The sequence below is a fragment of the Branchiostoma lanceolatum genome, chromosome 6 (genome assembly GCF_035083965.1).
Source record: "Branchiostoma lanceolatum isolate klBraLanc5 chromosome 6, klBraLanc5.hap2, whole genome shotgun sequence".
NCBI lineage: Eukaryota > Metazoa > Chordata > Leptocardii > Amphioxiformes > Branchiostomatidae > Branchiostoma > Branchiostoma lanceolatum.
The window spans coordinates 10,551,893-10,579,817 of NC_089727.1; the positions used below are offsets into that span (position 1 = coordinate 10,551,893).

Genomic DNA, 27,925 nt, shown 5'->3' on the forward strand with positions numbered 1-27,925 from the left:
ATCCAATATATACTAGTAATGTATACGCATACTCATGTGGGTTGCTTTACGTTCGGTAAAAGCTAGCTGTCAAACCATGGAAACGATCCTACAATTGGTACCATCAGTAGAATTCAGATTACAGTTTCCATACAGATATATCTATTTAATTACGTACACACACGACAAGATAAAAGAGTCACACAGAATTCCCTTTTCAAAGGCAATGTATTATTACAGCGATCAAAGCGGAATAGGTCAAAGCACCCAGCATTACATAACATGAAAATACACGTGAAAGCACCATTGCCGACTTTTCTACAATAACTTTAACAAGTACATGATCCTCGCTCACACAGCAGCATTCGTCATCAAATACATAACACCCACATGTTAAGATTAAAACCATCGTCAATATTCTTATTATGCTTATCATTTTATAGGGGAAACTATGAAAATATGACGTACAGCGACTTGATGGATACATAGCATGAAAGACTTGATTATTATCATATTTACCACTAAACACTCATCAAAGCTAATTTTTTTTTACATTAAGCCATCGTCTTTCCAAATTGCATCGATAAACCTTTATTGAATCTATATTATATCTAGGAAATAGAATTGGTGAAAAAACTGTTGTCGTGTCTGTACTTACTATGGAAATGACAATTTAACTGTCGTCATAGACTCTTTGAAGACTATGTAAGGAACATCACATATCCGTTAGGAAAATATCAGCGGCATCATATCTGCAGGCCATGTGTAGAAGTACGCTTATCGCAGTATGCACCCCCACCCCTGACATAATAAATGAGAGAGATTAGATGACACGGAAAAATATTTACAACTAGAGTTCCACGACCTCAATCATCGTCTCATTAACTGGGGAAAGTATGCCAAAATTGCATTCATTTGACCCTTGATTTCATGATTGGAATACGATGAACGATGTAAATGTATGTTTCAAAGGACAAGAAAATATGCAAAACGTGGAAATATCGTTCTTTATGTATGTAATTCGTTGAGCGATCGGTTAGATCTTTGCCCGCCGCGTGGTCGCAGCATCTAGTTGACAGGGCTGCTAAAGTTTTTCGAATGTACCAGCTTCATTTCGTGGAGTTTCCGTTCCCAGCATCCTCTTCATCTCGATCTCTTACGTCCTTGGGGTTCTTGTAGGTCCAATACGCCATGAAGTAGAGAAACATGGCGACCGCCCCGACTACTGCAGCTACGGCGAACACGTTCAGACCAACCTTACGGTTGTCGTACGTCAGGCAAGACCCCCTAGTTCCACACGTGTCCTCCCATTGAATGCAGGACAGGTCAATGACGTAACCGAAGATGAGAGACCCCGGGATTAGACCTGGGATTGTGTATAAGGATTGGACTAAGTAATGGGTCATTTGAATAAAAATCTTGAAAATACAGATTAAGAAATACAAGGGTGTAAAAGAATAGTCGTAAATTCAGGGACTTTTGGATTTCTTCATTGAGATATTCAGTATAACAGCATGATAATTGTCTCTCATGTTTGTTCTTCAGAGTTGTCACCTAGTGTACAGGAAGACAGCTCTTGGTGGTTATATCATAAGAGTTACATGGTTTTAAATTACTTCATATCATTAGATTCTGCATTAAAACATATGTCTGCAACAGATAGCAAAGTTCCAATGCCATGTTGTGAAGTTTTAAACATTCCAAGGGTGTCATCTCTCGCATGCTTGAAATGATTGATAGACACTGTATAGATTAGGTCTATATCAAATAAATAGACTTTCTAAATACTGAGAATTTACTTACCGAGTAGTTTAGTGATTGTCCATTGAATTCCAAGTGCGAAGGATCTTAATTGACCAGGAACAATTCTACAGATATGACAAGGATGGAAATATTTTTTTCATGATTACAAACACCAAAAGACAGAAATAAAGTCCAACTTTCTTTTCTTGCAATTACAAACAGTTTGATGAGTTATTTCACGTATGGGTCTTCTCAGATATTGAGCCAACGTTACAATTTGAAGTGCTGCATTTTTGTACACTGAAAGTAGAAAAGACGAGGAGGGCTTCACATTCGTCAGACCCTTGAATGAAAGTAATTCCGTACCTCAAGGTCACTTCGGTGTACATAGGGATGGTTGCCAAGGCGACGAAGCCCAGAAAGGTGACGATGGTGAAGTACAGGGGCATGACCCAGGGGAAGCAGTTGCGTGAACAAGTGCCCGTCCGGGCAGATGACGTGAAACCGGAAGTGACGTTTTTGCTCAGCCAATACTCAGTGATACAGCCACAGCTGGAGTAGGTCTGAGGAAGGAATTGTAATGTCAGGTTTGATGACGGGGTATGTGGAAAGTTGACGCTTATAAAATTGACAATGTACGCGACGTGTTGACTTGATTCATGCTTTTGACTCGACCTATCCTGCAAGTCTAAGGATAGAGACACGACATCGCCCGTTTTAAACCTATGGCTGGATTGTGATATTTGGTATATGGTCTTGAAAAGGATAAAGGTCATTGTAGCGGTTTTCCTTGGTACTGCAACAGATATTCAGTGATTTTCCTTGGTACTGCAACAGGTTTTTAGTGATTTTCCTTGGTACTGCAGCAGATTTCCCTTTTTTAAGATGTTCTGTTCTGTACATGATGCTGTGGTCTTGATGTTTGGATGGCAGATAGCGTTTGAAGCCGGAAAGAAGTGGTGCAGGTCTTGGGGCCTTAGCAACTTGTTTGGGACTGCATGGACGTCTTGTTGACAACTTTTGAGGATGATAACTCGAGATGTTTGTCATATTGGGTATTACTTAGTTTAGACAGAGCTGTAGATAAGATTACATGGAAATTGTGCAAATCTGAACGTTATTTCCATAATCAGTGTGCAAGTTTTCTGATTCCAGTGCTTTCAATGATAGGAAGTTAATACATGTGACATATGGAATTCAGGATGAGCTGAGCATTGATAGATAGTAATCAAGGAAACAAGGACCTCACTAGTTACATAATTGATGTGGAAATGCAGTATTATTGCTTAGTGGCAAATGAAAGGAGATTCATACTTATGACATGTTAATCAACTGCAAACACCACCATGTATAGATTATGCAAATGTGATACAACAGAGTGACAGGATGTGAAGGGGGAGATCGTGTCACCAGAGACTGGCAGGATGTAAAGGTCGACTTGGAGGTCAAAGGGTATTTCCCTCAAGTGACAAATGGACGCATGCAATGTTACTTGCATAATCGATGAACTATAATCAAACAAGACATACGAAAAACTGTAAATAATTCACAAAGGTATGAAACCTCCGAACCCATGTTTTATCCTGTACCTACCAGATTTGAGGCGCTGTACTGGGTACATCCAGCGTGACATGCGGAGAAATACTCCACACCATTGCTGCCACAAACCGGGTCGTACAGGGTGGCGTCACACAGGCAGCCAAACGTGCAGTTCATGCTGAGGATCACAACAGAGTGAACAGACGTTTATGACATCATCGCAACAGGTGGCTACTGACAGGGTGATCCTGTCAGCAGTGGAAAAATCTGCATCCTGTCAGCAGTGCCATTTTTTTCTATTGCTATCCTGACAGCAGTGTATTTTTAACTGCTGACAGGATCATCCTGTCAACAGCCTTAGGCAAGATGATAACATGTGTGTAAAGATGGTTATGGATGTTTGGCCTTATCGACGGTTCGTGTAACAAAATTTCATTTTCCATGAATAACTTCAGCAAGGGGGTAGGTCAACGAAGATTAGTTGATAAAAGTATGATAAATCTGTTTCAGGTTTTCTATACGACGACCGCATTTCCAACAAATCATGCATTTGGAGATGCATTTCCTACAAATAATGAATATGTCATATCAGTTACATCATTTGTCCTCCAAACAAATTTACTACTATAGTATGTGATAGTATCACCAGAATATTTAATCAATCAGATTTTATATATAGACCACTCAAGAGAGATATTCTTTAAATCTATCCATTGATGATCTATGCTACAATATACGGAGCTATGGTAAGAATACATCCGTACCTATCGGCCTGTGCGAGCATCACTCTCGGTGCGTCCTCACAGTACATGAGGAAAATCAGGTTGCCTAGCTGCGAGAGGAGAGACAGGGCCACCACCACAGCCAACATCTTCTTACAGTTCACTCCGAAAAACTTCGTTATCCAGCCACCAAACAGGGCTCCGCTGGCGTCTCCAACAACAATGGCGAGACCTGCATTGGGAAGACATAACGGCTATCATTCGAAGTACCCAGGCAAATACCGAAGTGTTGCAATCTTTACTATCTTTACTTGATAAGGACATCAAAGCAGTTGTGGCGCCTTATCTCTTGAGCGTAAGATGAAGAAATATACCATAGGGAGGCTCAGCTAAACCAGGCTGAGGTTTCCACTTTTGTGGGCGTGGCCCCTAGCCAGCTGTCAGTCAATCAGAGAATCGCCTAAATGTTTTCTTTAGTAAATCCGATTCTCTCATTGGCTGACAGCTGGTTTATAGTGGAATAGTGGAAACTTCAGCGCACATGATAGTGGAAACCTCAGCCCAGTCTAGCAGAGCCTCCACAAGGTATATTGTATACGACTGTGTGGGCGAGGTTCTCGTAGGAGAATGCGTACTTATACTTATTCTGGAATACTAGGAAAATCCCGAGTACATTTCTGTTAACAAGCCAGCTGTGTCAGAGTGACTTTATATTATTGATGGCGATGCAAGGTAAAGTTAGCCCAAATATCTTAACTTTTCTCACAAATTCTTTTGGAGAAAAGGAATAGGAAATGGCTTACCAAAGTACCATGACGTGTTCACCGTGTTCGCATCCAGCATCAACTCGGACAGTTTGGGGGAGAAGGTGAAAATGCCGCTGTACCCTAAGGCATCTATGGCTCCTGTGGTGGAAGGGGACGTCGTTTGTGCGCAATATTTAAAAAAAAAATCATTAAAACCCTTTCAATTTACTCTACTCGTTTACTCTACTCTACTCTTCTCTACTCTAATCAGTTCTACCTTGTGACCTGTCTGACTTTAGATCCGGATCTGATTTTGAACAGGATTAGGCAGATCCGGATTCGACTAGCCCTGGTATGAACGCAACTGGATATATCCGGATCTACCCCGAATCCGGATGTATCCAGATACGCGAAGCCTAGTGTGAACGGGGCGCAACACCACTAGTCCACTACGATAGTAATTTCAAACCAACCATGTTATTAACCTTTCAAATCTGATGATAAATGGATAAGACGTTTTACCAGCAAAGCTGAGGAACATGTAAGTTGGATTCTTGAAGAGCACTCCTAATGTCGTCTGTAACTCCCTCAGACCGATCTTCAGACGTGTGGCGACATCCTTCGACTCGCTTTCGGTCTGCAAATCTCCGTTATACTCATGTATTCCAATGACGTCATCTTCGGCGACAGTGACAGTTTCCGTGACACTGAGCTCAAAGTCCCGTGCTGTGAAAATGTAAGCAACGGAAATGAACGTTTTGTTCAGACAGTACGATTTCACCCAAAGGATTAACATTAAAAGTTTCGCCCACAGATATCGACACCATTTCACTTTCCAAACAAAAACCCAAAGTTGTAAGTTATTCTCTCCATCGGTTATCAAACAAACCGTTTTTACACATCTGCACATTGAGAGGATGCGACCTACTATGCCCTAAGAATCAGTAAACTGAACAATGAACGGCATGGCGGCCTTGAAAAGGTGACCCTTGCGGGGATATACCTGTTTCGTCATGCTATCCATTTTCATGGAGAACTTCAATAAATAAAATAGATAAATGAAACAACATACAAGCTTCATTTATATGACAGAGAGCGCCTTTATGTTATGTTCAAGTTTATAAGTAAATTTAGTAAAACTCCGAAAGGCCAATAGGGACGGCCGACAATTTCATGAAATGCCTTCTATATAATGGATTAAGTGTTAAACATTTCAATGAATAAGAAAGGGCGAAGTAACAAACAAACCTGGTAACTTGCGGGGATACCCGAATAGCGGCAGTGCTGACACGATCCCCAGACACCCGATGATAGGGAACCCCAGCCACCAGTTCCCCAGCCAGTTGGAGTCGTTTGGCTGGAGAGTACCTCTGGAGTTACATCACACAACTTGTCATGGATAGGTCTTATCTAATGTTCAGTTAACACGCCCCATCACTGGACAAGATATGTATTTTACAGCTTCCTTCATTTTTGACAAACGTATTTAAGATTTTCTCTGCTATTATATATACTACTCAAATAATTGCTTGAGAGAACACTCAAAATAGTACCTACAATTTGACGGTACTCAAAAACACATATCATATATGTGAGTGCTATGGAAATCTTCGCCGACATTGGATAGAAATATCGAAAGATGTTAAAAGTTATTTTTCTTCAAAACCTCGAATATTGAAACCTACTCACCCGGTCTTGTCAGGCCAATCGACCCACAGGTTAAAGATCTCCCCGCAGACAACAGTGCCGAGTCCGGGGCCCACGGCTGTCATGGCGTACAGGATAGCTGCAACAAAGAAGAACAATGTCCAGTCTGGGCAGCATGTGAAGTTTTGTGAACTTCGTGCTTTATTTCATTAGGCCACAGCAAGTAATTTTTATGGATGACATCAGCGCGCTCATTAATTTTCGCCTGATTTCGAAAAAAAAACACAAGAAATTTCATTGCCAAAAATTCAACATGCCAAAAATTGGTAAATATGACGTAAACGTTGACAGTCTAAGGTGTTTCATTGCATATGAATACCCAGTGTAGTTCCTGCCCATGATGGTATAATAATAAGCTGTTTTCTGCTTTTGTTCTAGCAAGGACATTCAGATAATGGGAGGGGGGTCTAGTTAATTGAGCTGTATACACAAGGTGTTTCATCGCATATGAATTCCCAGTGTAGTTGCTTCAGATGATGGTACAACAAGCTCTTTGCTGCATGTGTTGTAGTTAGTCTATTGAGATGTATACACATCTACAAGGACATGTTTACATTAAATCAAGGAGGTTTTATCTTATATATGAAACCTCATTGGTTGAATACAGGAATAAAAGACCTGTTCGTCATAATATCATGGTGTTTAACAAGACTTATGATCTCAAAATCTAAAAATAAAGGGATCTTGTTTTTTTTGCCCGCCTTGTTTTTTTTTCGCCCTATCTCACTAATTTTGGAGTCTGCGGAGGATGTCATCCATAAAATTTACTTGCTGTGGCCTTATTGTGATTTTCTCGCTAATTCTGGTTATGCATTTTCCTTCCAACCTGGGGGGGGGGGTAACTTTGGGCCCGGCCCAAGCCAACTGTCCCCTCCTGCCATCCTACGGGGCAAAATTTGGGCCCGGGCTAAGTAAACCTTCCAATACTGCCAGTCTCCGGTTGCACCGTCTTTCCATTCGGTCTGAAGTGTTCATGAGTGTACAACTGACGTAGAATTAAAGATAGCCATAATTTTTATAGATTCTAACGTCGTGGGAGACCGTCTAAAACATAGGCGACATGTTTTGTACGATTGATGGATAGAATTTTACAAGAGTTTCAAATCTTTGTTCCTTACTTTTCAATTCAGTGTGCAAGACCGGTACCCTACTGAATTGTTCATGACTGCACAACTAGATTCTAACGTCGTAGCAGATCGTGTAATAAAACATAGGAAACATGTCACATGGGGCTTTACGGTTAAACTACAATAAAGAGGCAAACTCCTCCACACCGATGTACTGTCCTGAGTACTGAACCTCCACACTCTCGTCCAGGTAGGCCACGCCCAGTGTGTACATGGAGCCTGCGCACGCGCACAGGAACAGCTGCGCCAAGATGAACACGTAGATGTAGTTGGACAGGCTTGGGTCAGTGCTGAATAAAACAAACAAACAAAAGTATAAATGAATGAATAATGTACGTTGTGTAGACCTGACAGATAAGCATGCTGTTAATATGAGTCAGGTACTTTTATATGCCCTTGCAATTAGCCTACGGGCATGAATTTACAAATAATAGAAATATTATTCACATGTCTATTGTTGATATGATGTGATCACCTGTTTGGCAGCAGCCTAACAGAAACCGTAAGAGAAACGTGAAAGTATGCTCGCATTTTTTTTCATTCAAGGCTTGAAATATAATATATAAATATACACATACAGCATTTCATTTGCTATGACGTGACGTTTGTTTAATATATATAGCTCGACCAGACTTGCCTTGTCTAACAAGAAAAATCATCAACTAGAGTAAGGTGGTTTTGTTTCAGCCCCCACCAGGCCTTCCTACATGATAATGGATCGTAGAATTCGGCAAAAAGAGAAACATTTGGCCAGTAAAGTCAGTCCACGGTAAGGTTAACAATTCCCCCGCAAATGTTACCCTATGGTGCCCCCCCCCCCCCCTGGCAAATATCATCCCTTAAACTGGCGTGGTTAGTCTGGAAGAGACTAGTTTTTCGCCTGGAGCCAGACCAGCATTTTTAAGCCCGGATATGACGCAATATTTAGCTATTACAATTAATTACCTCGCCTGACACTGCGTAGTGTTGGTGGAGTTGCCATAGTCGTAGTAGTAGTCATAGTAACTATAGTCGTAGTAATCATAGTAGTATGGGTCATCACCGGAACAGAGGGAGTCGTTTTTTTCGCTGGCAGTCAACTCACCGTCATAGTAAGCTGGGGACGAGATTGTACGCTGTTATAATGACAGACGCAGTCTGGGAACGAGGCATTGCTTATTTGCTAAAATAATTTGCATGATGGGAACGAACGTTATCCGTCATATTGTAACGTGTACAGCGACATTCGAGTGAATTACCGTTTACTGTCTAATACTGAGGAAAATGAAATACCTTCACTGTAGATCTACATTTTGGTCAGTTTCTTTGTTAGCAGCCCCTTATTTAACCCTTATTTCGTACATCTCAGAGAAATTCTAATATATTCAGTGGTCCAGACAAAACGGAGATGTGATAGTTACCTGTTGTAAAGTGCGGGAGAGAAAATATGATGCATCCGACTCCGAACAGCAGTGTCCCCAGGCCGAGCCACCGGCCCTGGAGGAAGATTCAAACTTAACTCTTAGGCACGGTTGACTTTGTGGAACAAATACTGTCAAGATTTTCCGCACAAAGCAATTTTGACCTACCATCCGGTAAGCTTTTTGTTGGATCATGGATTATTCCGACTGAATCACGCTTCCAGACTAAATCATAGTTTAACCGCCCAAAACAGGAACATTTATCTGCTTGGAGGCTATTGAAACGTACCTTGTGCGCAGTGCGCATGCCTCCGTAGTACGTGACAGCGGGGATGAGGATGACGCCGAAGATGTCGTACGTGATGACCAGCAGGGCGCTCTGTGTGCTGGACAGGCCGAACCGGAACTCCAGGGTCGACAGGATGATCGGCACGAACCCAAATGTGATGGCACCCTGGAAAAACGCGCATGCGCATGTCAGCTGTCATCCTCAGGAAAGCAACATTATCTCTCCATCAATTTGAACTCGCCCCAAAGCTACTGATCTAAGGTGCGACGTGCATACTGGTTTAAATTACGTTCTAAAGTCATGCATCCGTTTCCAATAACGTTCAAATGTGATGAGCAAACGTAGCAGGAATCAAAGCACCCTATCTAACGTCCGGTAGCGTTTGTAACGCGTAACGGTGTTACCGTGGTTGAACTCAAGCGGCTATGGATGGATTTTCATTAAATTTGATATGTCGATATCGTCCGACGCCTCGCGGCTTCCCTTGGTACTGCAGCAGAACTTTTTAATCGAATTTTTGTCTCCGGTAATACATGTGCACTTAAAAACATCACTCCATGCCTCACTTGATGGTCAAAGCTGGAAGTTGCCAAACACTTTCATAACACACATGCAAATTCATAGATCTGATTCTTCCACAATCTTAGCCAGCATAGCTACGTATACTGTATGGTGATGTCACATGCCAACACCCTACATCTTATACTTTAAACTTTTTAAAACACTTACTGCCAGACCAGTTCCGATGCACATGTAGACCAGAAGCCATCGCGGTGAGTTGAAGACCTGTAGAAACCCCGGTGTGAAGCGCCCCCAGCCGAACCTTGTGCGCGGTGCAGGAATCATCTGGGTAACCTTGGCCGTTTGAGTGTAGGGTGGCTCGTCCAGGGACAGGCGGAGGTTGTTGTAGTTCGGCTGGTTGTTATGGTTACCGGTTGGTGAAATCATGACGGCATCCGAGTTAAGAATACTGAAGAAAACAACACGTGGGGTTGCAATGGTTTACAATAAGAAATATTCCCCTCCCATTACCTACACCTGAAATATGACATTGACTGTAAGGGTATTATGAAGTTTCTGCATAAATTATGCAAACGAGGTCTGCATTAGCATAATTTATTGTCAGGTGTGTCAGAGCGAACTCCTGATCTGGGCACCAACTCGTGGGCACTCCTGTGTCGGGCGACTCCGACGGACCTACATAGACCAACTTCCTGGGGATGTAGGGGTGAGGTCTGAAGATCTAGACCAACTAATGGCGGACCGTGACGCCTGGAGGGAGAGAGCAGCCTTAGTCCGGGCAAGCTGCCCGATATGATGATGATGTGTTCACCTTTCCTAAAGGTACCTACATCTGAAATATGACATCCATAGCTTTTATGGTAAGGGATGCATAAATTATGCATAAGGCACTCATTAGCACAATTTATAGCTAGGTTTTCTGACCTTTCCTATAGGTGCCTACATCTGAAATATGACATCCGTAGCCTAAACAGTAAGGGAAATACAAGAACATGCCCAGATCATGAAAATGAGGTCCTCATTAGCATTATTTATGGCCAGGTGTATTCACCTTTTCTAAGGGTACCTTTATCTCAGATATGACATCCGTAGCCTCTACGGTAAGGGAAATACACATTTATGCATAAATTATGCAAATGAAGTTTACATTAGCATAATTCATAGACAGGTGTGTCCACCTTTCCTAAAGGTACCTACATCTGAAATATGACATCCGCAGCCTTTACGGTAAGGGATATGCATAAATTATGCCAATGAGGTCCTCATTAGCATGATTTATGGCCAGGTTTTCTGACCTTTCCTAATGGTACCTACTTCTCAAATAAGACATCCGTACCTTTCACGGTTAGGGAAATACAAGGTTATGCCTAACTTATGCAAATGAGGTCCACATTAGCATAATCTATGGCCAGCTGTATTCACCTTTCCTAAAGGCATCTACAACTCAAATATGACATCCGTAGCTTTTACGGTTAGGAAAATTCAAGTTTATGCATAAATTATGCAAACGAGGCTCTCATTAGCATAATTTATGGCCAGGTTTTCAGACCTTTCCTAATGGTACCTACATCTCAGATATGACATCCGTAGCTTTTACGGTAAGGAAAATACAGGTTTCTGCATAAATTATGCAAATGAGGTCCTCATTACCATAATTTATGTCCAGGTGCATTCACCTTTCCTACAGGTACCTACATCTTAAAGATGACATCCGCAGCTTTTACGGTAAGGGAAATACAATTTTATGCATAGATTATGCAAATTAGGTCCTCATTAGCATAATTTATTGTCAGGTGTATTCACCTTTCCTATCGGTACCTACATCTCAAATATGACATCCGTACCATGTAACATGAGGTACATATAACTTTCTGTAATACCATTAGTAGAGCTACGACAGCACATCTACTTGGTTTTTGGCAGAAGAAGAAGAAGAAGAAGAAGAAGAAGAAGAAAGAAGAAGAAGAAGAACAGGCAAGCAAAAACAGTATATTCCCTTCCCACTGGAAGGGGAATATAACAATGGGGTTTGTCTTATGTTATTATGAATTATTTGATTGGATTTAGTTTAGTTTAGCTGTTAAATACATACGGCCAGTACATACAGCCAGGGCTACCCAACTGAGCCGGAGGCTATTACAAAGTGCTAACCCTGGTGACTGAACAGAGTACACAGGTATGTATAAACGTGTATAAAAGTGTTTCCAAAGTACTTTACTAACCCCATTGGGACGTCATCGGCCGCCATTTTCAGGGGATGTCCCGTATGTTCCCTTCAAGGCGCGGGTTGGACAAAGGTGTTGCGACCCAAGTTGTCTCCTTGCGAAGTAACATTTTCACGTTAGCGGGATAGCAGACAATCAAACATTCATGACATTTTGTGTTCTCTCGTTTAGAACAAAAATCAATCTACTCACCCCTCCCCGTTCTCTACCCTAAGTTGTCATTCAGTGTGTAGATTTCAAGCAACACTTTATATATATAGATTTAGACTACACTGTACCTTAGACCCAAACGTTTTAAATATTTTTCTTGGAGGGGGGGGGGGAATATACGAGTAATGTTCTTTTTTTCTGGTTATAAACCAGTTCTGGTTGAACCCGGTTTCTTTTAATCCATGTCTACTTAGTCTTAGCCTCCACCAGGCCCTCTTACGGGCGTATGAATCTAAGAATTCGGCAGAAAAAGGAATAATTAGCCAGTAGAGTCAGTCCACAGTGAAGATCACATTTCACCCGTTTAACGGAGCCTGCAAGTGAAACCCTGGCGTAGTTAGTCTGGTAGAGACTAGCTTAGTCTGCCAAGGAGTGCAGTGTGACTTAATTGATGAATGGACGTTCTACGCCTGATGTACAATGTACAAGTTTTGTACGGTGTTTTTTGGTCAGTACTAGTCATTCATGTAGCGCTCTTACGGCAGTAAAAATAAAACGAACGTTGATTTTCTGCATTGGTAATGTTCAATACAACTTCTGGCCGGGACATGATTTTGATTTTAAGACTTGTCGTCGTCAACCAGATCATACCACAAGGTCGCAGAACAATGTATCCATTCCTATGAGAGCGAGAAAAACCGATACGCACCCAGGATCTTTATTTGTTTATTTCTCAAAATTTTCTAGACTACTTTAGACCTACACGTTTTTGGTATTTCTCTCGTGCACCCGACTGTAATTTCTACCTCGTCGAAATGAAAACCCCATATATACTAGTATGTGTTCTGCTACCATCTTGAGCAATGCTGTCGCCACCCACCCCAGCTCCCATTAGAAAACAACAACACAACAAAAGAAAGCAACAAATGACTACGATAACTTTCACGGGTGAAATGGGGACGAATTGTGTAATAAAGTACCTTTGGTTGGGAAAATCCTTCCAATTCCAGCAAAGAGCGTGATGTTGCTACGATTCCAGCCACCTCCAAACGAACACAGTATGCACCGGTCGGTACCAATATCATAAGCTTTAGACAACTCTTAAAAGACCTACATATGGAGGAAAAACCCGTTTATCAACTTTGCTAACTACAATCTTACCGCCCCTTCTATTGGTCACTTGCTTTTTTTGTTTCCAAACATCAGTTGTAACTTAACGCTTTCAGTGCTCTGCAGCTGAAGACCATATATGGTATGCACAAGTTCATCGCTTTAAACCATGGGTATTGAAGATCTTCTAGCTTTTGTGTCTCCTGCGCATACGGGAAGGGAATCCACAGAGCCATAGAAGCATAGTCAGTCAGAGTGTGTGTTACCAAGGACATCCTATATAATGTCCTTGGTGTTACGCAAGCTCAGGTGTTACAAGTAGTGTCGGCTGTTATCCCTGGGCTAAACGGAAGTGACGTAACAACGGGACTGTCACACTCTGAGTCTGAGCACGTATCATGATAAAGTCCGTACGAGTTCGGTATTGACATTTTTTGGCTAAGGTAAAGTTTGCGACCGAAGAAGTTGTGTGTGTTTTTCGGTTCAATAATCAAACTGCAACAAGGTTGGGTCAAAGTACAAAAACAATTTCCCCGCAAACTCTACATAAGCCCCCCAAAAATGTCACTACGAAACTCATTCGGACTTAAGGGTCGTGACGGGTCGTCACATCCGCTGAAGACCACTGAAACCGTCAACGATTCTTCATGCAAATTATGTCAGAGGGCGAGGAACTCTGCTGCTATATGGATGATTGACCGATATTTGCATGATTTAGTGTATTAGATTTGGCTGATCAGTGCTTCTGCTCCAGTTGCTAATTTAAGAGGGACAGAGAGGGATAGAGTGGGAGTGTGAAACGTGACAAACGCATGGCAATAATGTTTTGGACTTGGGGGGAAAAGGGGGGCGTCCATGGGGGGTTACTGGGTTGTATCAAACCTTCCTGAAACTAGTAAGAGTTTCAAAACTCGAATAACCATAGTTACTTTAAACAGCAAAGAAAGGTCTAGCGTCAGCTACTTTAAAAAGGTACTAGCTATCGTGTGAGTTAGAAAAAAAACTGATGGAATGCGCGGTGTCATATGGAATACGTCATGCATTGTGCTTCCAGGTAACTTGTTCTGACTTCAGGAGTTTATTCTGTTGTGTTAATGGATGTGAACCCATTTCATTGCTTTGTATAAAGGAGAGTCGAGGATAAGGATCATACCTGTTTCGTTTTTATTGCTGATGGTAACTGCCTTTTACATATCACACCTCGACATGTATGACAAGTATGCATGACCCAAAGTTGACAATAATTGGTAGCGCACGATAACTGGTAGTGCTGCGTTAGTTCGTAACTGGGAGACACTGGTCCTAGGAAGGGCATCTCGATCGTGAAAATCATGAAAATGGGGTTCCTGTATGCACGTCCAATGAAGGGCTAACACCCCCGGTCTCCCTGTAAAAGTATATACCCTGCTACTGAAACAGCAGTCCTGTGTGCCACTAGGTACCATACGGGTCCAAACGAACTAACTAATAAACGCTAGATTGCCGTTGCTGCCCCTTGAGCCCCTCGGCAATGTCCTCCAGTGGGTTGATAACTCTGGTAATTGTTATGGATTCTGACGTGTTTATAGACGTTTCCTGTTCTGTCCGTTTTATGTCCGGACCGGCCGGAGCCGAACCTCTGCTTGGAGAGTATACGATTCAGAAATCCAATATATACTAGTAAAGTGTACTCATACTCATGTGGGTTGCTTTAAAAGCTAGCTGTCAAACCATGGAAACGATCCTACAATTGGTACCATCAGTAGAATTCAGATTACTGTTTCCATACAGATATATACATTTAATTAAGTACACACACGACAAGATAATTCAAAATAGTCACACAGAATTCCCTTTTCAAAGGCAACGTATCATTACAGCGATCAATGCGGAATAATTGGAATACGATGAACGATGTAAATGTATTTTCAAAGGACAAGAAAATATGCAAAACGTGGAAATATCGTTCTTTATGTATGTAATTCGTTGAGCGATCGGTTAGATGTTTGCCCGCCGCGTGGTCACAGCCTCCAGTTGACAGGGCTGCTAAAGTGTTTTGAATGTACCAGCTTCATTTCGTGAAGTTTCCGTTCCCAGCATCCTCTTCATCTCGATCTCTTACGTCCTTGGGGTTCTTGTAGGTCCAATACGCCATGAAGTAGAGAAACATGGCGACCGCCCCGACTACTGCAGCTACGGCGAACACGTTCAGACCGACCTTACGATTGTCGTACGTCAGGCAAGACCCCCTAGTTCCACACTTGTCCTCCCATTGAATGCAGGACAGATCAATGACCTGACCGAAGATGAGAGACCCCGGGATCAAACCTGAGATTGTGTATAAGGATTGGACTAAGTAATGGGTCATCTGAATAGAAATATTGAAAATACAGATTAAGAAATACAAGGGTGTAAAAGAATAGTCGTAAATTCGGGGACTTTTAGATATCTTCATTGAGATATTCAGTATAACAGCATGATAATTGTCTCTCGCTTCAGAGTTTTCACCTACTGTACAGGAAGACAGCTGTTGGTGGTTATATCATAAGAGTTACATGGTGTTAAATTGCTTCATATCATTATATTCTGCATTAACACATATGTATGCAACAGATGGCAAAGTTCTTATACCATGTTGTCAAGTTTTAAACATTCCAAGGGTGTCATCTCTCGCATGTTTGAAATGCTTGACACTGAATAGATTAGGTCTATATCAAATAAACAGATATTCTAAATACTGAGAATTTACTTACCGAGTAGTTTAGTGATTGCCAATTGAATTCCAAGTGCGAAGGATCTTAATTGACCAGGAACAATTCTACAGATATGACAAGGACACAAATATTTTTTTCATGATTACTAACACCAAAAGACAGAAATAAAGTCCAACTTTCTTTTCTTGCAATTACAAAGAGTTTGATGAGTTATTTCACGTGCTTAAGGTATGGGTCTTCTCAGATATTGAGCCAACGTTACAATCTGAAGTGCTGCATTTTTGTACACTGAAAGTAGAAAAGACGAGGAATAGTTAAAGGGCTTCACATTCGTCTGACCCTTGAATGAAAGTAATTCCGTACCTCAAGGTCACTTGGATGTATATAGGGATGGTTGCCAAGGCGACGAAGCCCAGAAGGGTGACGATGGTGAAGTACAGGGGCATGACCCAGGGGAAGCAGTTGCGTGAACAGGTGCCCGTCTGGGCAGATGACGTGAAACCGGAAGTGACGTTTTTGCTCACCCAATACTCAGTGATACAGCCACAGCTGGAGTAGGTCTGAGGAAGGAATTATAATGTCAGGTTTGATGACCATGTATAGATTATGCAAATGTGGTACAACAGAGTGACAGGATGTGAAGGGGGAGATCGTAACACCAGAGACTGGCAGGATGTAAAGGTCGACTTGGAGGTCAAAGGGTATTTCCTGCAAGTGACCAATGGACGCATGCAATGTTACTTGCACAATCGATGAACTATGATCAAACAAGACATACGAAAAACTGTAAATAATTCACAAAGGTATGAAACCGCCGAACCCATTTTTTATCCTGTACCTACCAGATTTGAGGCGCTGTACTGGGTACATCCAGCGTGACATGCGGAGAAATACTCCACACCATTGCTGCCACAAACCGGGTCGTACAGGGTGGCGTCACACAGGCAGCCAAACGTGCAGTTCATGCTGAGGATCACAACAGAGTGAACAGACGTTTATGACATCATCGCAACAGGTGGCTACTGACAGGGTGATCCTGTCAGCAGTGGAAAAATCTGCATCCTGTCAGCAGTGCCATTTTTTCTATTGCTATCCTGACAGCAGTGTATTTTTTTTTACTGTTGACAGGATCATCCTGTCAACAGCCTTAGGCAAGATGATAACGTGTGTAAAGATGGTTATGGATGTTTGGTCTTATCGACGGTTCGTGTAAAAATATTTCATTATCCATGAATAACTTCAGCAAGGGGGTAGGTCAACGAAGACTAGTTTATAAAAGTATGATAGATCTGTTTCAGGTATTCTATACGACGACCACATTTCCAACAAATCATGCATTTGCAGATGCATTTCCTACAAATGATAAATATGTCATAGATCAGTTACATCATTTGTCATCCAAACAAACTTACTACTATAGTATGTAATAGTATCATCAGAATATTTAATCAATCAGATTTTATATATACACCACTCAAGAGAGATATTCTTTAAATCTATCCATTGATGATCTATGCTACAATATACGGAGCTATGGTAAGAATACATCCGTACCTATCGGCCTGTGTGAGCATCACTCTCGGTGCGTCCTCACAGTACATGAGGAAAATCAGGTTGCCTAGCTGCGAGAGGAGAGACAGGGCCACCACCACAGCCAACATCTTCTTACAGTTCACTCCGAAAAACTTCGTTATCCAGCCACCAAACAGGGCTCCGCTGGCGTCTCCAACAACAATGGCGAGACCTGCATTGGGAAGACATAACGGCTATCATTCGAAGTACCCAGGCAAATACCGAAGTGTCGCAATCTTTACTATCTTTACTTGATAAGGACATCAAAGCAGTTGTGGCGCCTTATCTCTTGAGCGTAAGATGAAGAAATATACCATAGGGAGGCTCAGCTAAACCAGGCTGAGGTTTCCACTTTTGTGGGCGTGGCCCCTAGCCAGCTGTCAGTCAATCAGAGAATCGCCTAAATGTTTTCTTTAGTAAATCCGATTCTCTCATTGGCTGACAGCTGGTTTATAGTGGAATAGTGGAAACTTCAGCGCACATGATAGTGGAAACCTCAGCCCAGTCTAGCAGAGCCTCCACAAGGTATATTGTATACGACTGTGTGGGCGAGGTTCTCGAAGGAGACGGCGTACTTATACTTATTCTGGAATACTAGGAAAATCCCGAGAACATTTCTGTTAACAAGCCAGCTGTGTCAGAGTGACTTTATATTATTGATGACGATGCAAGGTAAAGTTAGCCCAAATATGTTACAAATTCTTTGGGAAAGAAGGAATACGAAATGGCTTACCGAAGTACCATGACGTCCTCACCGTGTTCGCATCCAGCATCAACTCGGACAGTTTGGGGGAGAAGGTGAAAATGCCGCTGTACCCTAAGGTATCTATGGCTCCTGTGGTGGAAGGGGACGTCGTTTGTGCGTAATATTTAAAAAGAAAATCCTTTTAATCCTTTAAATCTACTCTACTCGTCTACTCTACTCTACTCTTCTCTACTCTAACCAATTCTACCCTTTGACTTGTCTGACTTTAGATCCGGATCTGATGTTGGACAGGATTAGCTAGATCCGGGTTCGACTAACCCTGGTATGAACGCAACTGGATATATCCGGATCTACCTCGAATCCGAATGTACATTTTGTATCCAGATACGCGAAGCCCAGTGTGAACGGGGCGGAACACCACTAGTCCACTACGATAATAATTTCCATCCAACCATGTTATCAATCTTTCTCTTCTATTAAAAGTCAAAACTGATGATAAACGGATACGAAGTTTTACCAGCAAAGATGAGAAACATGTAAGTTGGATTCTTGAAGAGCACTCCTAACGTCGTCTGTAACTTCCTCAGACCGATCTTCAGACGTGTGGCGACATCCTTCGACTCGCTTTCGGTCTGCAAATCTCCGTTATACTCGTGTATTCGAATGACGTCATCTTCGGCTGTTTCCGTGACACTGAGCTCAAAGTCCCGTGCTGTGAAAATGTCAGCAACGGAAACGAACGTTTTGTTCAGACAGTACGATTTCACCCAAAGGATTAGCATTCAAAGTTTCGCCCACATTGAAAAAGAAGATATTGACACTATTCCACTTTCCAAACAAAATCCCAAAGTTGTAAGTTCTTCTCTCCCTCGGTAATCAAACAAGCCGTTTTTACACATCTGCACATTGAGAGGATGCAACCAATTATGCCTTGAAAATCAGTAAACTGAACAATAAAACAACATACAAGCTTCATTTATATGACGAGCGCCTTTATCTTGGTACATGTTCAAGTTTATAAGTAAATTGAGTGAAACTCCGAAAGGCCAATAGGGACGGCCGACAATTTCATGAAATGCCTCTTATATGATGGAGTAAGTGTTGAACATTTCAACAAATAGGAAAGAGCAAAGTAACAAACAATCTGACAAACAAACCTGGTAACTTGCGGGGATACCCGAATAGCGGCAGTGCTGACACGATCCCAAGACACCCGATGATAGGGAACCCCAGCCACCAGTTCCCCAGCCAGTTGGAGTCGTTTGGCTGGAGAGTACCTCTGGAGTTACATCACACAACTTGTCATGGTTAGGTCTTATCTAATGTTCAGTTACCCTGTTCCATCACTGGACAACGTAGTCAATTCACACCCTCCTTAATTTCTTTACAAAAGTCGTATAATTATTATTTCTGTTTGAAAGAAAACTGAAAATAGGACCTACATATCATGATATATGTGAGTGCTATGGAAATCTTCGCCGATATTGGATAAAAATATTAAAAGGTGTTAAAAGTTATTTTTCTTCAAAACCTCGAATATTGAAACCAACTCACCCGGTCTTGTTGGGCCAATCGACCCACAGGTTAAGGATCCCCTCGCAGACAACAGTGCCGAGTCCGGGGCCCACGGCTGTCATGGCGTACAGGAGAGCTGCAACAGAGAAGAACAATGTCCAGTCTGGGCAGCATGTGGAGTTTTGTGAACTTCGTGTTTTATTTCATTATTGTGCTTTTCTCGCCAATTCTGTTTATGCATTTCTCTTCCAACCTGGGGGGGGGGGGGGCAACTTTGGGCTCGGCCCAAGCCAACTGTCCCCTCTTACCATCCTCCGGGGCAAAATTTGGGCCCGGGCTAAGCCTACCTTCCAATGCTGCCAGTCTCCGGTTTCACCGTCTTTCCATTCGGTCTGAAGTGTTCATGAGTGTACAACTGACTTAAAATCTAAGATAGCCATAATTTATAGATTTTAACGTCGTGACAGACCGTCTAAAACATAGGCGACATGTTTTGTACGGTTGATTGATAGAATTGGGTATGATTTTACAAGAGTTTCAAACCTTTGTTCGTTACTTTTCAATTCGGTGTGCAAGACCCTACTGAAGTGTTCATGACTGCACAACTGACTTTACACGAAAGATATTCATGATTGTTCTAGATTCTTAACGTCATATAGCACATTATCTAAAACATAGGTAACATGTTTTGTATGTATTCGATGGATTAATAGGATTTGGCTATGATTTTAAACTTTTGTTCCTTGTTTTTCAATTCGGTCGGCAAGATCCTTCTGTAGTGTTCGTGACTGCACAAATAGATTCTAACGTCGTAGCAGATCGTGTAATAAAACATGGGAAACGTGTCACATGGGCTTTACGGTTGAACAACAATAAAAAGGCAAACTCCTCCACACCGATGTACTGTCCTGAGTACTGAACCTCCACACTCTCGTCCAGGTAGGCCACGCCCAGTGTGTAAATGGAGCCTGCGCACGCGCACAGGAACAGCTGTGCCAAGATGAACACGTAGATGTAGTTGGACAGGCTTGGGTCAGTGCTGAATAAAACAAACAAACAAACAAACAAACAAACAAATTATGAATGGATGAATAATGTATGTTGTGTAGACCTGACAAATAAGCATGCTGTTAATGTGAGTAAGACTTTTTCATGGGGATATTGTTTTGAGTATGTTTGCGTGTGTGTTTGCGTGTTTGTGGACAGATTGTGTGTGTATGTGTCACCGGATGCTTAAAGGCAGCATAACTGTAGAACGTGTAGATGGATTGTAATGATATGTGGGTCATTGGAAGTAGGCTCTTCCACGGGCTCGTTGTTTTCAGGTTGCTACCGTGTTCTGGTGGTTACACTTTGCATCAACATTGGCAATATCAGGGAAAACTTAAGCCGTCAGAATACGGTTGAACTCTATGAATTTGTCACTCATCATTAGAAAATAAGGCCCGTGGCAAAAGCCTGAATTGTGGGCTGCAAAAATTCATACGACGATGGATGAAATTTTGAACATGTTCAAAATCATTTTAGCTGTATTTTTTGACGTAGGACGCTCGGTGATGGCTAATATTACGCGCAATTTACCTGCGATTGACCTAGGTACACTAAAAAAAAACATCGTACGATGTACCTACGTTTTATGTGACCACGACTTTATATATCTTAACTATTGCATCCGGTTTTCCCCAAACGTACAACGTACGGCGCTGCCATGACGAAAAAAAACCCATCGTAGGTACGACGTGAGTTTAATGTGACCCTAGCTTATGCTTAGGTCACAATTGCGCCGGTGCCCGTCGGGGATGTAGCCCCGGCCGGGCTCTGACGTCTGGGGGGCATCGGCTGTCGTGGTCACAATTAAAAGTTTCCTTCACGCTGCCCTGCAGGGGTCTCGGGGTGCTCCGCCAGGTACTCGGTGGCATTTTTGTAAAATCTTCATTGTCGGTCTCCGGCAGGTACCCGTCAGTTGCTCTGACGGTGTCTTGTAGTGACCCCTGTAGGGTCCGACAGGGTACCGCGTGCTTATCACATCCAGGTGGGGCAGTTGTAGGGTCCCTGCCGAATGCCCCGCGAACGACGGTCGGCCATCAGGCAGACTCCTGGCGGGCACTCGTCATATCTTGGGGGTAATTTATATAAAACTGCACTGGAGCTCAAAAAGAAACACGATATACGAAGTTCACGCTTAGTTCTGCTCACCTGATCTGTAAAGTCACACACTTGCGACCCGGTCTTACGAAGTACACACATTTAGTCTGTGCACTTGATCCGTATCATAACATAACAATACCTTATTCTATAATCTTTGGCGATAACACCAACATATTCCTTTTCCACAAAAACGTTGACTCTGATACAACTGGCTAACCAAGATATGTGTAAAGTACATAGTTTGAAGCAAACAAGTTACCAACAGATTCCAGAACTACAAATTGCCTTATTTTCTGTAGTAAATATAAAAGTTATGATATCAATAAGTCCAAAATGTTCCTAATATACAAGAGAAAAAGACCATCACTTTGAGGGTGATAGTAAATGAAAATTTAAACTCGAAAGCCCAGTCTCTGCTATAAGTATAAAAAATGCTAAAACAATTGGTGTTCTTGTGAAAAAAAAATACACGTCACGGCGTCGTTGTGTCCGCGGGGCCCGGGTAGAATTTAAGTCAGAACTAAATTTTTCTCGGGTCCCCGCCGGGCCCCAAAATAGCCCGGTAGCCACAGGGTGCCCCAAGGGGCCACGTAGGAATCACGCCCGGAAGTGCCAAAAACGGCCCGGGAACTACCCGGCAGGACCCTTTTTTCCAATTGTGACCTAAGCATTAATGAGGAAAATCGTTTGCGTGTGTGTATGTTTGTGTCACCGGAGGCTTAAAGACAGCATAACTGTAGAACGTGTAGATGGATTGTAATGATATTTGGTATGTGGGTTGGTGTTGGGAGGAGGAAGGTCAAGGTCGATTTTGGGCCCCCTGGTACGTGTCGTTGGAACTGCAATTGCGTATTTGTAAAAATCTTCTAAGGAGAATAACTGAAGAAAGGAGCGACAGATTTTCATGTTATTTGGTACGCAGGTAGGTTGGGCAGTGATGTACACACTATAGAGCAAATTATGCAAATGGAGACTGAATTTGCGTAAGTAATGAGGAAAATCTATATGTCCATTGTAGGCATGCTATGAAAGCTGGCATGCTATGAGCACCTGTTGGGCTCAAAAGTAGGTCATAAATTCCCTAGGGGCCCGACAGCTGGTGGTCAAACCACATATATACCAGTGAACTTGTTTCTATTATGTGGATAGCTAAAGTGTTACTTGACATAATGAAATGGTAATCATGCAAACCTGAATCTAATTTACATAATTAATGGAGAAATGTTATTAACCCACTCCATTAAATGGTACGACGATTCAGAAATGCAAAATATGTAACTGAGAAATAAAGGGGCATTGATAAATAAAGTTATGCAAATGAAGATCTGATTTGCATAATCAATGAGAAAATACTGTAATTTCATATTGGTAGATAAATGGAATTTCATACTTGTGGAACACATAATATTAAAAAAAGGCACAAGCAACCTATGGCACATAAAACACAACAAGCAGCAGCAACAACAAATAGCTTGGGCAAATAAAAAACACCATACATAAAAACAAATTTCATGGAGATTTGGGGTCTTCAGACTCTTGTTTGCCCTTGCCATTAGCCTATACGGGCATGAATTTAAGAATAATAGAAATATTATTCATAAGTCTATTGTTGATATGATGTGATCAACTGTTTGGCAGCAGACTACTAGTAACAGAAACCGTAAGAGAAATGTAAAAGTATGCTCGCATTTATTTCATTCAAGGCTTGAAATATAATAAACAAATATTCATTTGCTATGACGTGACCTTTGTTAGCTCGACCAGACTTGCTTTGTCTAACAAGAAAAATCATCAACTAGAGTAAGGTGCTTTTGTTTCAGCCCCCACCAGGCCTTCCTGCATGAATTCGGCAAAAAGATAAACATTTGGCCAGTAAAGTCAGTCAACGGTAAGGTTAACAATTCCCCCGCAAATGTTACCCTATGGGGACCAAACCCCCCCTGGCAAATATCATCCCTAAAACGGGCGTGGTTAGTCTGGTAGAGGGGACAGACCGGTAATTGGCGCAGGCGCAGAAGGTCAACTTTTAGCCCATGGAAATAGGTTTGGTACCCTTGGTAAAGGTAGCTGTAAAGGGGCTTTTTTCCAGGATATGTTGATATTTTGTAGCTGGATTTTACAGGTAAGGGTTTTTACCTTCTTATTAAGTTGAAAAATCAGACTTTCATCCATGTTTGTGGTGTCTGTAGGCCTGCAAAGTTTGCTGTTTTTGTGTGATTATCAGGTGGAGAAGGGGGTCAGAGGTCAACTTTGGCAAACAAGCTCGGATTCGTAGGGGTTCCGCCGATTAGAAAGTTGAAATTTTGCTCTAGATTGAAACTTTGGGGGCCTGACAGCCCTGCCAATGCATGTTTTTCATGGACTAAAACTCTGGTAGGTGACTTTTGACAGCTTCTTTCTTACATGATTGCCATATATTAAGATAGGAAGCTTAATTACTGTTCTGTGGCCTACAGCATTTGGCCGAGGTTTCATGCTTCAAGATTGACAGCCGTTAATCACTTCGCGTGATGTGGGGAGGAGTTGTCGGGCAAGACCGCGAGTTTCAAAAATGTCCCGGAGACCATTCCCCTGGGAATGGTCCCCTGGGAGTACTTTTTGAGACAGGTGTCAGGAGGGCCATAGCTGTATTCTGAGGCTAAGGTAAGGCCCCATATCATTGAGCAAAAAGTGACATATAGAGGGGAAAATGCCAAAAGGTGCTCAACCTGGCATAAAGAGACTGCTCCCAATCCGTTTAGGCACCTCAAGTTGTATCTAAAAGCTTTGGGTTTGACTTTGAAGCATGTAATGAGAGTGCAATACTGTGAGTGCACGGGGGGGGGGGGGGGTCAGGTGAGCCATTGGGGCTTATATTTCCCCAGAAATTGGCTTGGTATCCAAGAGTTAGCCCTCACCTAACTCAGTTGAGTCAGGGCTGACTCATTTGAGTCAGGTTTATTTACAAATTCTTCCATTTTAGTGATTTTTGGCCTTTTATAAGAGATTTTATGTCCTTTAGTGACAGTGCAGTGTGCGGTGTCATTGAATGCTTCAAAGTCTATCCTGGCAGCTTTTGAATACAACTTTAGATGGTTTAAGTGTGGAAGAGTAATCTCCTAATGCCAGGGTTAGCAGCTTTTAACTTTTTCTTCTGTTACTGTCACTTTTCTCTAAATAATATGAGACCTTTCATTTGCCTCAGACCACTGAAACAGCTCTGAGGAAAGCACTCTGACACCTGTCTCCCAAAGTATTCCCAGGGGACCATTCCAGGTCAGAGATCTTCCAAACTTGGTCTGGTGCTTGACAACTCTTCTCCGCACTATGTGAAGTGATTGAAATTTGTCAATCTTGAACCTGTGGGGCCTAACAGGGGACAGACCGGTAATTGGCGCAGGCGCAGAAGGTCAACTTTTAGCCCATGGAAATAGGTTTGGTACCCTTGGTAAAGGTAGCTGTAAAGGGGCTTTTTTCCAGGATATGTTGATATTTTGTAGCTGGATTTTACAGGTAAGGGTTTTTACCTTCTTATTAAGTTGAAAAATCAGACTTTCATCCATGTTTGTGGTGTCTGTAGGCCTGCAAAGTTTGCTGTTTTTGTGTGATTATCAGGTGGAGAAGGGGGTCAGAGGTCAACTTTGGCAAACAAGCTCGGATTCGTAGGGGTTCCGCCGATTAGAAAGTTGAAATTTTGCTCTAGATTGAAACTTTGGGGGCCTGACAGCCCTGCCAATGCATGTTTTTCATGGACTAAAACTCTGGTAGGTGACTTTTGACAGCTTCTTTCTTACATGATTGCCATATATTAAGATAGGAAGCTTAATTACTGTTCTGTGGCCTACAGCATTTGGCCGAGGTTTCATGCTTCAAGATTGACAGCCGTTAATCACTTCGCGTGATGTGGGGAGGAGTTGTCGGGCAAGACCGCGAGTTTCAAAAATGTCCCGGAGACCATTCCCCTGGGAATGGTCCCCTGGGAGTACTTTTTGAGACAGGTGTCAGGAGGGCCATAGCTGTATTCTGAGGCTAAGGTAAGGCCCCATATCATTGAGCAAAAAGTGACATATAGAGGGGAAAATGCCAAAAGGTGCTCAACCTGGCATAAAGAGACTGCTCCCAATCCGTTTAGGCACCTCAAGTTGTATCTAAAAGCTTTGGGTTTGACTTTGAAGCATGTAATGAGAGTGCAATACTGTGAGTGCACGGGGGGGGGGGGGGGTCAGGTGAGCCATTGGGGCTTATATTTCCCCAGAAATTGGCTTGGTATCCAAGAGTTAGCCCTCACCTAACTCAGTTGAGTCAGGGCTGACTCATTTGAGTCAGGTTTATTTACAAATTCTTCCATTTTAGTGATTTTTGGCCTTTTATAAGAGATTTTATGTCCTTTAGTGACAGTGCAGTGTGCGGTGTCATTGAATGCTTCAAAGTCTATCCTGGCAGCTTTTGAATACAACTTTAGATGGTTTAAGTGTGGAAGAGTAATCTCCTAATGCCAGGGTTAGCAGCTTTTAACTTTTTCTTCTGTTACTGTCACTTTTCTCTAAATAATATGAGACCTTTCATTTGCCTCAGACCACTGAAACAGCTCTGAGGAAAGCACTCTGACACCTGTCTCCCAAAGTATTCCCAGGGGACCATTCCAGGTCAGAGATCTTCCAAACTTGGTCTGGTGCTTGACAACTCTTCTCCGCACTATGTGAAGTGATTGAAATTTGTCAATCTTGAACCTGTGGGGCCTAACAGGGGACAGACCGGTAATTGGCGCAGGCGCAGAAGGTCAACTTTTAGCCCATGGAAATAGGTTTGGTACCCTTGGTAAAGGTAGCTGTAAAGGGGCTTTTTTCCAGGATATGTTGATATTTTGTAGCTGGATTTTACAGGTAAGGGTTTTTACCTTCTTATTAAGTTGAAAAATCAGACTTTCATCCATGTTTGTGGTGTCTGTAGGCCTGCAAAGTTTGCTGTTTTTGTGTGATTATCAGGTGGAGAAGGGGGTCAGAGGTCAACTTTGGCAAACAAGCTCGGATTCGTAGGGGTTCCGCCGATTAGAAAGTTGAAATTTTGCTCTAGATTGAAACTTTGGGGGCCTGACAGCCCTGCCAATGCATGTTTTTCATGGACTAAAACTCTGGTAGGTGACTTTTGACAGCTTCTTTCTTACATGATTGCCATATATTAAGATAGGAAGCTTAATTACTGTTCTGTGGCCTACAGCATTTGGCCGAGGTTTCATGCTTCAAGATTGACAGCCGTTAATCACTTCGCGTGATGTGGGGAGGAGTTGTCGGGCAAGACCGCGAGTTTCAAAAATGTCCCGGAGACCATTCCCCTGGGAATGGTCCCCTGGGAGTACTTTTTGAGACAGGTGTCAGGAGGGCCATAGCTGTATTCTGAGGCTAAGGTAAGGCCCCATATCATTGAGCAAAAAGTGACATATAGAGGGGAAAATGCCAAAAGGTGCTCAACCTGGCATAAAGAGACTGCTCCAATCCGTTTAGGCACCTCAAGTTGTATCTAAAAGCTTTGGGTTTGACTTTGAAGCATGTAATGAGAGTGCAATACTGTGAGTGCACGGGGGGGGGGGGGGGTCAGGTGAGCCATTGGGGCTTATATTTCCCCAGAAATTGGCTTGGTATCCAAGAGTTAGCCCTCACCTAACTCAGTTGAGTCAGGGCTGACTCATTTGAGTCAGGTTTATTTACAAATTCTTCCATTTTAGTGATTTTTGGCCTTTTATAAGAGATTTTATGTCCTTTAGTGACAGTGCAGTGTGCGGTGTCATTGAATGCTTCAAAGTCTATCCTGGCAGCTTTTGAATACAACTTTAGATGGTTTAAGTGTGGAAGAGTAATCTCCTAATGCCAGGGTTAGCAGCTTTTAACTTTTTCTTCTGTTACTGTCACTTTTCTCTAAATAATATGAGACCTTTCATTTGCCTCAGACCACTGAAACAGCTCTGAGGAAAGCACTCTGACACCTGTCTCCCAAAGTATTCCCAGGGGACCATTCCAGGTCAGAGATCTTCCAAACTTGGTCTGGTGCTTGACAAC

General features: G+C 42.4%; 2 protein-coding genes across 4 annotated transcripts in view; both read right to left on the reverse strand.

Annotated features, from left to right (window-relative positions):
• Positions 1-188: 188 nt before the first annotated feature.
• On the reverse strand, positions 189-13,262 carry LOC136436525 (solute carrier organic anion transporter family member 4A1-like). Of its 2 annotated transcripts, XM_066430548.1 has the most exons (16): positions 13,130-13,262; positions 11,997-12,093; positions 9,982-10,222; positions 9,253-9,417; positions 8,964-9,039; positions 8,509-8,659; positions 7,711-7,853; positions 6,419-6,515; positions 5,978-6,099; positions 5,252-5,455; positions 4,787-4,888; positions 4,026-4,215; positions 3,316-3,439; positions 2,089-2,285; positions 1,783-1,847; positions 189-1,345 (listed from the first exon to the last, which is right to left on the reverse strand). In XM_066430548.1, exons 2-16 carry the CDS (start codon positions 12,020-12,022, stop codon positions 1,089-1,091), a joined length of 2,160 nt encoding a protein of 719 aa, XP_066286645.1. In that variant the 5' UTR covers positions 12,023-12,093; positions 13,130-13,262; the 3' UTR covers positions 189-1,088. The 2 variants fall into 2 exon arrangements, with proteins under 2 accessions (XP_066286645.1, XP_066286646.1); XM_066430549.1 differs by lacking the exon at positions 11,997-12,093 and having other exon boundaries at positions 13,130-13,253.
• A 1,750-nt stretch (positions 13,263-15,012) lies between these two features.
• Positions 15,013-27,925, reverse strand: part of LOC136436526 (solute carrier organic anion transporter family member 4A1-like) — a 61,648-nt gene continuing 48,735 nt past the window's right edge. For both annotated transcript variants that reach the window (XM_066430550.1, XM_066430551.1), the window contains 10 exons: positions 20,642-20,784; positions 19,785-19,881; positions 19,388-19,509; positions 18,748-18,942; positions 18,258-18,359; positions 17,507-17,696; positions 16,795-16,918; positions 16,316-16,512; positions 15,992-16,056; positions 15,013-15,566 (listed from right to left, as the gene is read on the reverse strand). In XM_066430550.1, the coding sequence (XP_066286647.1) occupies positions 15,310-15,566; positions 15,992-16,056; positions 16,316-16,512; positions 16,795-16,918; positions 17,507-17,696; positions 18,258-18,359; positions 18,748-18,942; positions 19,388-19,509; positions 19,785-19,881; positions 20,642-20,784 (1,492 nt within the window). In that variant the 3' untranslated portion in view covers positions 15,013-15,309. The remainder of the gene's footprint in view (positions 15,567-15,991; positions 16,057-16,315; positions 16,513-16,794; positions 16,919-17,506; positions 17,697-18,257; positions 18,360-18,747; positions 18,943-19,387; positions 19,510-19,784; positions 19,882-20,641; positions 20,785-27,925) is intronic.

Coding starts and splice junctions, on each gene's coding strand:
- LOC136436525 (XM_066430548.1), bottom strand. CDS start 12,022: ATGGCGGCCGATGACGTCCCAATGGG. Junction 7,854..8,508: donor ACTACGCAGTGTCAGGCGAG/GTAATTAATTGT, acceptor TGTTTTATTCAG/CACTGACCCAAGCCTGTCCA. Junction 5,456..5,977: donor GTATCCCCGCAAGTTACCAG/GTTTGTTTGTTA, acceptor ACATTTTCACAG/CACGGGACTTTGAGCTCAGT.